Here is a 14,163-nt window from a genome sequence, read left to right on the forward strand (position 1 = left end):
CCGGGTCTTCATTCAACAATCTTTCTCCCATGACAACGACAAGTTCAGCATTTAATCCTCACCAGAGAATACATGAAACTCACCTATCTGAAGGGAAATAATTGAGAACAAACACAGAACAGTTGAGAAAGAAGAAATTCCTGACCAAGATTCAGTAACCCATGCCACATATTTTCATGGAAATAGCCCATTTCACGTAAACTGTTAGATAACAAAAAATCTCCGAATTCACTAGATCATGCTACATCATCAGTTCACAACATGAGAATGGTCATGGCATATTCCCTTCTGACTGACAACAATAACCAACATCCCTAGTGCCAACTTCGATGCTTACACAACTCTTCGATCGAAAGATTCTTCCCCTGTGCAACACAAGTTCCTATAATTAGCTTAGGGATTAGATACTTGACAGCATAATATCCAACATATGTAGAGTGAAAAAGAAATGTATGGGAACCAATGTTGAGTGGAAAAGAAATGTATGGTAACCAATTCAAATTATCAACAATTTTCATAGTAAAGCTGGAAATTACACCTGATGGTGGATACGACTATAGGCATGTTCACTTCTTTTCATCCTCTTTTGGAGCCTTATCGTCCTCTTTGTTCGGCTGGAACAGTACATAAATGGTAAGAAATCAAAGGAAACAAAAACAAGCACTAAAGAAGCAGTTTTGCTACCACTACTTGATTTTGTTCAAGAAAAAAGACATGCAAATACAATTAGCTCATTTTAGATTCGCTTTCTTGCCATTTAGGGGAGAAAATGCCAGTTCGGTCCCTTGCTTCAAGCAAAGCAAAGATCGGTTGTGGCTTCTTTTTCTAAGGTTTGGTCAGATTCCTTAGTTCTAATATTAATAAAAAGAAACATATGACAAATCACTCCAACATTTGAATCTATAACTGTTATTTCCAACATCAACATACACAAAGGAAAGGCGGATGAGTAAAAAAGAGAGAACCAGAAAGAAAAATATGGGGAATTTTGCATAAGGAACACTAGTGGAATGAGCATTGCAGAAAGGTTCAATCTCTTTAGGCTAAGATTGAATGATCAATATCATCCAGAAAAACAGAGAGATTTGCAAAACCAGCTGAGAGAGACAGAGAAAAGTGATAACTAAGATATATAAGAATCAAAGAGTAATTAATGATTCAATTGCTGAACATACCTCAGACTGACTCTGCATAGAGGCAAGCAAATCCTTGACATGGGGGTCATTTGGATCAACTCCTGGAAGCTGTTAAAGCAAACAACAGTGAATTATGACATGAAGTGATAGCAAAATATTTACTAATTTAAAAATCAATTAACTACAAAAATAAACTAGAAAAGCATGAAAATATCAGCATTGGACTTACTGAAGTAAGGATGGAGGACACAAAGGATTGATCTGCCAACAGCTTATTCATGTCTGTCTGGTTTGATTGATCTACTGCACCCTCTTGTACAGACAACTGAAGGGCTACAAGAACAAGGAGAAATGAACTAAATGAGAAGAATAAGTAAGGTACACATGATTCCACCATATCCTGTATATACAAATTAGAAGTAAGTTTTAACAAGAGAAATCACAATGCAGAGAGATATTAGTTGCGACAGTGCCACTGGAAAAAATAGGGTTGTCGGTAAGGCTCACTTACACACTGACAATATTGTCACTTTCTGATGAAATAACAGAATAAAATAGCCAATCAAAGGAAAGAAAGAAATGCTGTAAGAATGAGTAAAAATTTCAAAGAATTGCCCTTCTGCTACTTCTTCACATGCTCAATAGCTTCAAAATATATCGAAAAAATTAATTCAAAACTCAAAATCATGTTCTGGGGGGGCTTGACATGTTTTTTGCCATAACCCGGTTCTCAGTTCCCAATCTGTATAAACTAACACATCGTCAGGAGATTTTACATATTTTTGGACTGTTTCATTCTCCAAAAGGCTCTACAACCATGAAAGATTAATGAAACTTTGGGTCTAGTTAGATATATCTGGTAGTTAAATCTAACTACGGTATTGTTATTCAGATCTGCAGTAATTTGTGTGCTCTTGGTCTCTTTTTATCCTTGGTTGGCTCTCATACACATAAATTATAAGACACAAAAGGATATCAGAATTTCTGCTGTAGCTCAATATATAAATGACAAAATAAGTTATCTGTATAAATAAGCAGATCCAGCTCCAAAACCAGAGCCAATGACAAAAATCTCTTGACTTCAAAAAAGAGGGAAGAATACACCAAGGACAAACAAATACTGTCATGACTACCTTCCAAGTTAAGATAAGTAGATAGTATAAAAAATTGATGTAATTTAAAAGCCACCAAAAGCATTAAAGGAGTCAAGACCTGGGATTTCCAACAATGTTCCACAAATCTAACCAGTATCAGCTGTAGTTTACGATAACAGGAATAGATCTCCAGTGACAAAAGGTACATTTTCATGAAAGACTAAAAACTCAGATTTTACCTACAAATAACCTGAAGTCCTTCTGACCTGTGTTCTCCAATATGCGATTCACACAAGTATTCAGATTCTGTCAGTCCTCAACTTAACCTCAACTCATCCCAATTTCCATTCATCGAAAGTTTAGACTTTGTTCAAAGACATACTCTAAAATGTTTTACACAATCCTCAGGTGAAAGCAAAGAAAACATTCTTTGATTTTCATTTGACAATACAATGTGTTTGGATGATTTGTTTTAAAAAAAAAAAATGGATCTTGTTTGGTTACAATTTTAACATGGAATAAAATTTGATTTCATGTGTCACTTCAAGTGGGAAGATTGATGTCAGCGGGGTCAAATCATGAAGTTAGTTATGTGGTTAATATAAAACTTGATAAAAAGTTTCAAATGTCTGTGCAAGTAAAATTAAATCATAGAAAAACATGGGCACTTTTATATATATATATATATATATATGTTAAACATTTTAGAAACTTCAATTTTTTATTAATAATCGAAAATAACTTCTAACAATGGATAGATATTAAAATGAGTAAAGAGAAAAAGGCTATTACTCAGAGAAGGCAAAAGACATGTGGAAGTTGGAGAGAGAAAGGAAACAGACTTAAAATTAGAGAGAGAGAGAGAACGAGGGAAAATAGGAAGAAAAAATCACATAATACACCAAAGTGACCATCTTCAATTATAGGGGCACAGATTGAATTTTTATAAATTGTGTACTTTATACCAAAAAAAAAGAGAATAATTAGTGGTAGCAGAGGGAGTAATTATAAAGAAAGAGAAAAAGCAGAAAGAAAGGTACTACATGTATTAGATAATAGGGGATAAGAATTGGAGAGCATGCATCTGAAGTATGATAAGAAAATAGTTGCAAATTCGTTTTTGTACTGTTTGAAATTGGATTTATCATCCCAAAAGTGTGAAAAAATGCCCCAGTTTTCCAACAATCACAAAATTGAACTTCGAACATTAAGAAATGTGTCATTGCAAAGTCAAAAAGCAAGGATTAAATCATAGCCTAACGTTTGTTAGTTCTTCCTTGGCTTTTTAGATAATAATTCAGAGCATATGCCTACATCGTGTGTATTAGACGTAACATCTATCATCCATAACTTTATATAATTGAGATTCGAGAAATGCACCTTTTGTGTCTTCAATTTTTATATTTATTTTTAATTATGTTATTAAAATTTATTTATTTTCTCTCTTTTTAACTTCCGATTTCTGCTCTTCTCAACTTCACCTAACTCTTTTTCCAATAATTACTCATAACTTTATTCTATTGTTATAACATTTTTTATTTATCCAACAAACATATACATAAATAAAAATTAGTTTTTTAGATATAAAATTTATTGTGCACGCATTTTAGTGTGGCACATATACTAGTCTTTTCACAACTGAAGCAGGCTGATTTAATTTGGCACCGGCTACTTTCCTCATGTTTCTCTTGCACCCTCCAACTTTAACGTATACCTCCACTTTCCCCAAGCTCTCTATTCTCTAACTCCCACTTTTATCCCAGTCTCTCTCTGCCTAAATTTAACATGTATCGCTTTTATCTAAAAGGTTTCTTTTATTCTCTCCAATAACATTTATTCTTTTATATTCTTCTTTTTTAATGTGAACTAAAATATACAAAATTTAAAACTTATATTGAAGATAGATAAATAAACTTTATAGTTTGTTAAAAAATCATCCACACATAATTCAGTATGTCAGACACAAATCACTAAATAAAAAACAACCGCTAGAGTAAGATGGAGAAGTCCATTCATTGTTCAATGCAATTAATTGCTCTTTCTGAAGAGAAGCAATGAAAGGAAGGAAATGAAAATCCTCTGAACAGAATAGAAGTTTAAAGTCGTAGGCTGACTAGATAGCACTCCCTCCGTTCAAAACTTTGCCCCATTTTACTTCTTCAGATGTCCTTAAATAAGGTTCCATCTCCTAAATGGAAACTCTTCTCCCTTAAATCACCCTCTCACTTAAAGAAAACCCATTATTAAGGCAATAATTTTGGGAGGGGATGAGTACCAATTTCAGAAAATGATGGGCTCATACAATGAAAAAAATTAGAAGTGTTAGTACTAGATATTAGCCAGTCAACATAAGCTCTCACCAAGTTGCAGATCATGATCATCAGCAGATGCATCTGACATGTCAGTATCCCGCACAGCAACTGTTGAGGAGGAATCATCCATGGACATAGCCAGGGCCTGCTGTAACAATGCATTCTCATCATCCTGCACCGACCATATCACATGTTAACTGTACTTAACTGTTCACATATCATCATGCACAAGAAGTCAAAGGACATGAATGTAGAAGTTTCAGGTTGTTTCCTGGACACCAACCACCTAATAAAGTAACTAAATGAATTTCAACATGCAAATGGAACAGGAAGCATGCAGGCAAATGGAGTCGAAAAATAAAAAGTGAATGGAGCTTTATCCAAATAAACTAGAACTAAGTGTTTGAACATTTTTTAGGACCAAGGAGAACCTGTATTTGACATTTTTTCCTCCACTTTGCTATGTGATTTGCCAACTTTCTGATCTAATGATCACATAGAATATATGGCTGCTGTAAACATCCAAAATTTCTTAACAAGCCACAAACTTGTTTGTCACAAGCTTTTCACGCTTCTTACTGTTTCTCAATCTGCCCCTATATTTAGCCTCCTTATCTCTGGAATATTCAACTTATCTCAATTTTCCAAAAGGGCCTCTTGCAGAATATTGAGGAAAAACTTGCAAGCAGTTTCATATAGCACAGCAAAACATCCAAGTACTTAACAAATAAGGATCATATATATTGGCCAAATCACATCATTTCCAGGATTCAAAAATCATGTAGGTCCGACCCACACAAAACAATCCGTTACTAGAAAATTTTACATCAGATACCATACCATGAACTTTTTTAGGCCACAAATAAAGCTACTTATCAGCAAGATGTCGATCAAGAAAGAATATATGTATGATAACCACATCCCCACAGTTCCGAACTGTTTGTGTTTGTGTATCAGGAAAATACGCCTATTCAAAGGATTTAATTTAAGACTTCATATGTGATGGCATGTCTACATGTCGAATTACTTTTTATCCAAATCCTACCGTTTACACATCAGATGTTGACAAGACTAAGCAAGGATGACTGGCACCCAGGAGTATACGTCATTAGCCATATCAAGAACTATGATTACCAGTATGAAGAAAAGGGCTTTGTGAATTCCCATGTGATAACTATCATGCAGTTCATACATGCAGCAGAGATATGAAAAAAGAATTCAATGAACCATTAGATCATGTGTCTTCTTATCAGGCTCAGAAGTTCCAGGATCCACATTCTCAGTCATGGTTGTGTCTTGTGAAGTGGACTGCTGTTCTCCTTTTTCCTGCTTTGCAGCTTCTTCTGCAGCTTTCTTTGCAGCTGCTTCTTGCCTTGCCCTCTCCTCTTCCATTGATACGCGAAGTGCAAGAGCAAGTTCAGGATCCAAGTTTGGATCCACACCAAATTCAAATCCAGATACACCACCAGCTGCAGCAGCAGCTGCAGCTGCTGCAAAACCACTCCCCCCTTCTCCATCACCAGTAAAGATTGGAGTACTGCAGAAGAGAGAAGAATAATGAAAATCATAAAATGACAGGTTCAGTACGAAATCAAAGAAATTGCACATTTATAGAAAAAGAAAAACCTGATAAGCACATCTGAAAGAGCACTTGGGCCTGGAGGAACGTGAACAATATGACTGCTGTCATTGTTATTTACTGCAGCAAGCAACGCTTCAAGCTTCTCCCTCTTTTCCTCATCTTCTTCACCAAAATTTACAATGTCAAGAGCTACACTGTTCTTCTTCAGTTTTCTTCCAATCAACTCCAACACCTTCTTGTCATATTTAACAGGACTGCAAACATGGAAAATTAAGAAAAAATGTGTAAACTAAAATATGAAAATAAAGCCAAAAGTTTGGCTTCAAATTAATACACTGATTCTCACCTTCCAGCAAACACAATTATCCTTTGTTGCTGCTTCTTGTTTTGGCGATGCTTGAGGGCCAACTGCGCAACCTGGATCCCAGCAGCCAAGTTCATTTCACCGCCTATTTCTAAACCTACATATGAATAAAGCAAAACTTTAGGCTGTGAACAAATAATGAAGACATCCAATTTAATCAGAACACGATAAACTATGATATACTAATAAACAGCTTGCAAACCCATCACCAGCGACGGAAATTTTCACACAAACATGAAACCAATATCTCATTTCCGCTTTCCTTATTTTATTCATTAAGTCACATCAACATTGTAAATGCTTAAGAGACAAAATAATTATTCATTTTTGGCCAATTTATAAAAATCTGAACTTTTAAATTAATAAAAAGAATCTTCGATTAAGCCAAAAACTAATAAAAATAAGACAATTAATATAGTCGAGCACAAGGTATAAAAGCTAACCGTGCATGCACGCCAAGATCTTGCCAAGATCACTAGTTGGAGTGACCAATACGCGAACCCCTTTCCCAGCCATTGTTAACACTCCCACCGTATTCTCAGGATTTGACTACAGAAGAAACAGCAACTAAACCAATCAATAAACCTTACAACGATAAAACAAAAACAAAGCTCCAAACTAGCTAAAGCAAATGCAGGCAACAGAAAACAGAAACCCTAATCATCATCACAAACAAGATATAACAAAGACACCAAAAATGAGGGGGGGCAAAAACAAAACTAGAATAACATACCTGAGTTTTAGCGCCACAAATTAGGTTAACGGCGTCGGCCTGAGCTTGGAATCGATTCGGAGAATAATCCCCGTTCCGCATCCACTCCGAATTGTCGATGCAGATCATTGTCGCCTATTTTCAGCAAGATCAAAAATTCAGCACCCAGTAGAAATAAAAATGGAACCCTAGCTTCAATTAAGAAAAAGAAAGAATGTAAATTAAAGACAAACCTCAAGCACCATGATTACACAAAATGGGAACAGACTAGAGAAAAGAGAGACACAAAATATGGAGAAAACGAGCAGCGGATATGAGTTCTGCTTTGTTTTGGGGGAGAGAATTTGAAGTTGCTTGGAGGAGGGGCTGCATAACTTGTTAATGAGGAAAGAACGTTTTACAATTTCGGTTAAATAATTTTAAATGGATAATTACACAAGTTTGCTTTCAAGTAACAAATAAATCTCTCATTTGATCAAATTGATATTAATAAAAAAAAATAATAATTGAATTATAATAGTTCACTTATTATTGATTTATTGCAGGCCAAATAATTTTTTTTTATTAAATTAGCCTTATAACGATAAAGATATACTTCATCATATACATTAATGCATGAAGACATATGAAGGTAATTTAATTATAAAAATATTTATTTGACCTGTAATAAATCATTAATAAGTCAATCGAAGGTAAATATATATTTTGTTTCAATTTTTTTGTTAAAATCCGCAAAATCGGTGAATTTTAACTAACAGATGAACCCATTTGTTAGATAAAAGCAAATTTCAAGGGTGCTAAATGTAATTTTTCAAATCACAAAATCGGTGAATTTTGACTAACAGATGAACTCATTTGTTAGATAAAAGCAAATCTCAAATGTGCTAAATGTAATTTTTCAAATCACAAAATCAGTAAATTTTGACTAACAGATGAACCCATTTGTTAGATAAAAGTAAATTTCAAGAGTATTAGATATAATTTTTTAAATTATAGAAAATTTACATATAATTACGCTAAATCTCAAAAAAAAAAAAAGAATATAATTATCCCTAATTTCAATTTTAACCAAAACTTGTTATCTTTTCCATATATAAAATACCACAGGCCACATATATTGGTATGCATAGCTGGATTGGGCCTCACATCTGGCCTCCGTTCAATTTATAAGTAACCCAAATCACTCTATTGTAGGATTGTATTCCATTCCCACCTATTGTGCCCCCATTAACAATCCACTTTTGGACCGTTCACTTCAAGTATGAATTATTTGAGTTATAGGATTGATTGTTAATAAATGTGGTATAAAAAAAATTCGAGATTAATTCTATGTTGTTTATTTTAGCAAATTGGATGAGTGGGTTCAGCTATGCAAGTGGAATAGGAAAAAGACACAGTAATCAATCGGGACCCATTGCACAATGTAAACAACCCACTAGGTTAATTAGTAAATCCTATAGGGACAATTATATTTACACTTCCTGACCTATGGTCTATTTATACAAACCACCTATATATTTTGCATAATTACAGAAATTATTCGTAACAGTAAAAAAGTAGAGGTAGTTTGTGTAATATTGCTAATATTTTTGAAAGGGTATGTATGATTTTTCAAAAAAATCAGGGATAATTTGCGTAAGTGATAATGACATTTTTATGGGTGTATGTGTAACCTATACAACCCAATACCCCTTATGTGAACGCCCCTTTGTGATTAAAAAGGGTATGATCATTATATCTAGATTTTTGTTGTCTGTATTGTCTCTCATAACCATCAAAATATATGAAACGTTAGACAAATAATAAATGGTTGATGTTGACTGATCAACAACTTTCTTCTTTATTTCTTATCTTTCTCTCAAGCCTTTGATCTCCTCTTAAATTAGTCTCATTTTCTTGAGCTCTATTTACGCCTCATGAACAAAAAGTGTTACTCATTCCAAAAAGAGAACAAAAATGAAAGAGAATTTGATGTTTTAGAATAGTGGAGAAAAAATCAATATTTTAAAGCACTATTCAAATAAAATAAACAAAAACAGAAAATAAATAAAAGCATGGAAACCCTAGCACCGCCATCGCAACGCCGCCAGAGACCCTTCCCAATAGGCAGCAATGCCAGTCGCATGCAGCCAACATGTTGCTCGACTGCAAAGCTATGTGGAGGGTTTCCCTGCGCACAACCTCCTGCTAAGCTGCCTATTGCACAACGTTGCAAGAGGTTGTGCACAGATACCTTGCTATTTTCCAGCTGCGTCGTTTTCCATTAAAATTTGAGTTTTTTTTCTATTCTTTTTTTGAACATGTTGCAAACATAAATAGCACAATAAATTAATTTTCAATACATAAATTGAATCGTCTCACTATTTTAGTTCAAATTAAATTCACATAAATCCATATAAAATTCAGTTAACATGCATGATCGGACTCTGATACCATTAAAAGTTTCATATATGCCTCGAGATGCTAAACAACAATGGGAAATAAAACTTATATTTAATCAGAAAACTATAAGATTGAATGGCATATCTTATTGATACTACGACGTGGATCACATGCATGTAAAGAAGTCAATTGAATTGAATGTAGGAAACCAATCTTTACTAATGAATAATGGTGGCAGTAAGTTGACTTGTATACTCATACGATCCTTCGTTTATAACCTCTTCCATCACAACCTTCGTACGTGATGAAGGGGGATAGAGAAAGACTAATATACCCTTCGCATGAGGGACAGAGATAAAAAGAGTTAGACCTAGTATTCCACACTAATTTGATAGACGGTTAAAGGCAATCTTAAGCCCGTAAAAAGTGGGCCACGATAGCAGGACGAGCGGTCGTGGGAGCGGGCATAAAGATCGTGCAGAGGACACGTAAGAATATGGAGATAACCAGTATAAAGAGGAGAAGGAAAAAAGGTGCAAAGGTTGGTCTAATTCGAATTTCACTTTCATAAGATTAAGAAAATATGTTTTACTAGGGATAATTCTCAGTACTGACTTGAGCGTCGGAGCATCTGTGCCGGTATCCACCCCGGCTAGGTGACATTTGTTCTATTGTCAGGTTATTAAGGATCCGGAGCTGAAGGGGACGACCTAAAGTGCGACCCGCGATCTCAGTCGGATCATTTGGCGCCGTCTGTGGGAACGTCAAGTGACGGATAGGAACGTCTGGGAAATGGAGACTCCGGCAGAAGATCAAGCACCAATTGTACATTTTTCACGACAAGAAATGGATACCCCCATGACCGATCGAGAAGGAACTGTACAATTGACACGACGGGAACTGCAGCAAATGATGGAAGAAGCGGGGAGAAGGGCCCTGGTAGCATATGAGAGAAGAACAGCAACTCCGTTAGAAAGGGAAGTGGCGGGAAAAAGGTTGTTTTAGGAAGGAGTCGATGCGCGAGATAACGAGGGAATGAGTAGACCGGGAGCGAATAGGAAGGGCCCACTGCCTTCTGATGTGGGGTCCAGCAGCAGGGCTTTAAGTCGTCCCAGAGGGCCAGCCATATCTCGAGCTGAGGTGGATAACGTTAGTAAGCAGATAGCCTTGCTAGGGAAGCAAATTGATGAACTCAAGAAGAGGGGAGAAATAGTAGCCCACAATCGTAATTCACCATTCGCTAACCGGATACTTATAGAAATGGTTAATCCGAGTTTTAGGATGCCCGATCTCCCAAAGTATGATGGAACACGGGATCCTCAAGAACATCTAGCCGCTTTTGATATGGTAATGAATTTGTATGGACAGTCAAGCTCCATAGTCACCAAATTGTTTGTTACCACGCTGACAGGAAAGGCTCAAGAATGGTTTACGAATTTGCCCCCAGGCAGTATAGATTCGTATGAGCAACTGGTACAAAAATTTGCATTTCACTTTGCAAGTAAGAGAAAACAAAAAAGATCTGCTACGCACTTGTTTACTATTCGGCAAGGGGAAAACGAAAGTTTAAAAAGTTTTATGGGACGCTTTAATAACGAAACGTTGGAGGTACAGGATCTTAGGATAGATATGATGACTAGTATCCTTATTCATGGGTTGAAGAAAGGGGTTTTTGCATCTGCTTTAGCGAGGGACCCGCCGATATATACGGAGCAGTTGATGGCGATGGCACAGAAATACATCGACGAAGAGGAGATGAATGCTATGAAAGATGAGGAATGGAGAATTACGTCAGAACGAGCCAGGGATGGAAGATACAGCAGAGATCATGACAGGCGACCCAAAAATGAGAAAGAAAAGGAGCCACCTTATCAGTCGAAATATAGTAAGTACACTCCTTTAAATATGACTAGGGCAAAAGCTCTCATGTTGGTAGAAAAAGATAATGTATTGATCTGGCCAAAGCACACAAGGATTACTCCAGCTAAAAGGTACTCGAACAAATATTGTCGTTTCCATCGGGAAAAAGGACATGATACAGAGGAATGCTATCAGTTGAAGGACGAGATAGAGCGATTGGTCCGACAGGGGTACTTTAGGAGACAGAATCTTCATAATTTCGAAGAGAGAAGACGTGATCGAAGAGGTAGGTCGAGAAGTCGGGAACGCCGACCGAGTTGGGCAACTGAAAGAGAGAACCGGACAGTGGGAGAAAACGCGCCTGTGAAAGGCATTATCCACACTATCGCGGGTGGATCAGAAGGATGGTCGAGAAGGGCTAGAAGGAAATTTGAAAGAGAGAATAGGCTGGAACGACGCAAGCAAGGTGTAAATATGACAGATAACCCAGAGATCGTGTTTGGAGATCGGGATGCGGGTGCAAGGCTAGTGACAGACAATGATCCGATGGTAATAAGAATGGATATAGCAAATTTCACAATACACAAGGTTTTAATAGACAACGGAAGTTCGGCAGACATAATTTTCAAAGGAGTGCTGGATAAGATGGGACTGGATAATGTACGACTGGAATCAGCAAACACACCGTTGATTGGGTTTGGATGAGGTGAGGTCGCGTCACTGGGGACGGTGGATTTACCTGCATCCTTGGGTGAGGAGCCAAAGCGTAGAACGTTGATGGTAAAGTTTTTAGTTGTTGATATGCCTTTTGCGTATAACGTTATCTTGGGGAGACCTGGACTTAATTCTTTCCGGGCCATCGTGTCAACATATCACCTCAAAATGAAGTTCCCTACGCAATCGGGAATAGGAGAGGTCGTGTGCGACCAAATTGAGGCTAAAAGGTGCTATAATCTGTCTCTGGGAAAGAGCGAGAATAAGGAAAAGAGAAAACTTCATGGAGTAAAGAAAGAAGAATGGCATGCATTGAAGGCAGGGCGGTTAGAACCTGTTGGACATAAAGAAGTGGAATTGATACAAGGAGACCCATCGAAAACCTCAAAAATAGGGCCCAGCTTAGGTCAGTTCGAAGGGGTCATGGTCGCCTTCTTAAGAAGCAATGTCGATATGTTTGCGTGGGATCCATCAGACTTCCAGGGTATAAATCCAGAGGTGATAGTACACAGGTTAAATGTTGACCCTTCCATGCGACCTGTTCAACAGAAGAAACGAACCTTTGGAGGTGAGAAAAATGCCATCATCGAGGGAGAGGTAAGTAAGTTACTTAGAGCAGGATATGTCTCCGAAGTTCAGTACACGGATTGGCTAGCTAATGTGGTGCTGGTTCCAAAATCGGGAGGTAAATGGAGAATGTGCACAGACTTCACAGATCTTAATAAGGCGTGCCCAAAAGACCCATATCCCTTGCCGAGGATTGATATTCTAGTGGATTCAACAGCTGGGTATAAAATCTTTTCTATGATGGATGCGTATCAAGGGTATCATCAAATTTATATGGCAACAGAAGATCGAATAAAGACCTCTTTTGTGACTGATCGTGGTATCTTTTGCTATAATGTTATGCCTTTTGGATTGAAAAATGCAGGGGCAACATATCAGATGTTGGTGAACAAGATGTTCGCTTGTCAAATCGGAAAAATCATGGAAGTATATGTGGATGACATGCTGGTTAAAAGTCATAAACCTGATGAACACTTGGAGCATCTGAAGATAGCCTTTGCGATCATGAGAGAACATGGGATGAAGCTCAATCCCAACAAATGCACATTCGGCGTTGCGGGAGGCAAATTTCTAGGTTATATGGTGAACGAGAGGGGAATAGAGGCAAACCCCGAGAAGATAGAGGCCATATTGAACCTGAAATCACCCACATCCATCAAAGAGGTCCAGAAATTGACAGAAATAGGAGAAGAATCACAGAGGATCGAGAGCTTTGACCTCGGGAAGAACAAAGAACAGCGAGCATTTGACCTGGACATAGTAGAAGAAAAAAGGGATGCAGCACGGGTGAAGATGTTGCATCACAAAAGCTTGATGCTGAGAGGTCATGACAAGAATGTCAAACTCAGGTCGTTGCAAGTAGGAGACCTAGTATTGAGAAAGGTCGAGGTGTCAAAACATGTTGGGAAGCTCGACCCCAACTGGGAGGGACCTTTCAAAGTCATTGAGATCGTAGGAAAAGGGACATACAAGTTGCAGGATGCTCAAGGCAAGGAATTACCACGACCGTGGAATATTCAAAATCTTAAGAGATTCTATGTTTAGAATTTTTCGTCCACAAATCAAATGCCAGATGCTACGAAAAAGGTCGCTACGATCGAATAGAACGACCTTAGGAAGATTGATCTGGGAAAGATTACGGATGTCTATTCTGAAAAAGACCAATGTAAACAATAACCTGTGAAAGGTTAAGTCATGACCTGAAAAAGGCCACTGAAGTTAATTTTCCTTCTTTATCTGTGAAAGATCATTTAACTTTAAGGAACAGTCTATCTTAAGTTTTTTTACAAGCAGCAAGTCGATCACATTAAATTGTATCTGAGAAAGATCTATTATCATTACCATAAAAAGTAAGTCCTAAAAGAAAGATGGTAAATGAAAGAGGAAGTTACAGATTTTCAATTTCATCCAATAGAACAGAAAATTCATCATTTTCGGTGG

The 14,163-nt window shown here is 37.0% G+C and overlaps 2 protein-coding genes across 3 annotated transcripts; one reads left to right on the top strand and one right to left on the bottom strand.

The window, feature by feature from the left end:
- Positions 1-122: 122 nt before the first annotated feature.
- Positions 123-7,593, bottom strand: LOC105178168 (26S proteasome non-ATPase regulatory subunit 4 homolog). Of its 2 annotated transcripts, none has more exons than XM_011101564.3 (11): positions 7,434-7,593; positions 7,222-7,335; positions 6,932-7,037; positions 6,471-6,585; positions 6,169-6,378; positions 5,770-6,079; positions 4,591-4,714; positions 1,366-1,469; positions 1,176-1,244; positions 539-614; positions 123-365 (listed from the first exon to the last, which is right to left on the bottom strand). In XM_011101564.3, the coding sequence occupies exons 1-10, from the start codon at positions 7,443-7,445 to the stop codon at positions 567-569; spliced, it is 1,212 nt and encodes a 403-aa protein (XP_011099866.1). In that variant the 5' UTR covers positions 7,446-7,593; the 3' UTR covers positions 123-365; positions 539-566. The 2 variants fall into 2 exon arrangements, with proteins under 2 accessions (XP_011099866.1, XP_011099867.1); XM_011101565.3 differs by having other exon boundaries at positions 123-382.
- A 3,024-nt stretch (positions 7,594-10,617) lies between these two features.
- LOC105178392 (uncharacterized) lies at positions 10,618-12,147 on the top strand. The gene has a single exon (XM_011101857.2). The coding sequence runs from the start codon at positions 10,618-10,620 to the stop codon at positions 12,145-12,147; it is 1,530 nt and encodes a 509-aa protein (XP_011100159.1).
- The last annotated feature ends 2,016 nt before the right edge of the window (positions 12,148-14,163 follow it).

This window comes from Sesamum indicum, linkage group LG9 (genome assembly GCF_026168435.1).
Source record: "Sesamum indicum cultivar Baizhima isolate 11 linkage group LG9, ASM2616843v1, whole genome shotgun sequence".
Lineage (NCBI taxonomy): Eukaryota > Viridiplantae > Streptophyta > Magnoliopsida > Lamiales > Pedaliaceae > Sesamum > Sesamum indicum.

Bases quoted from the DNA above. Each gene is read 5' to 3' on its own strand.
- LOC105178168 (XM_011101564.3), bottom strand. The intron at 6,586-6,931 runs GTTAGCTTTTAT...ATTCATATGTAG, and splicing joins GATCTTGGCGTGCATGCACG to GTTTAGAAATAGGCGGTGAA. The intron at 615-1,175 runs GTATGTTCAGCA...GTACTGTTCCAG, and splicing joins CTATGCAGAGTCAGTCTGAG to CCGAACAAAGAGGACGATAA.
- LOC105178392 (XM_011101857.2), top strand. From the start codon at position 10,618: ATGAGTAGACCGGGAGCGAATAGGAAGGGCCCACTGCCTTCTGATGTG.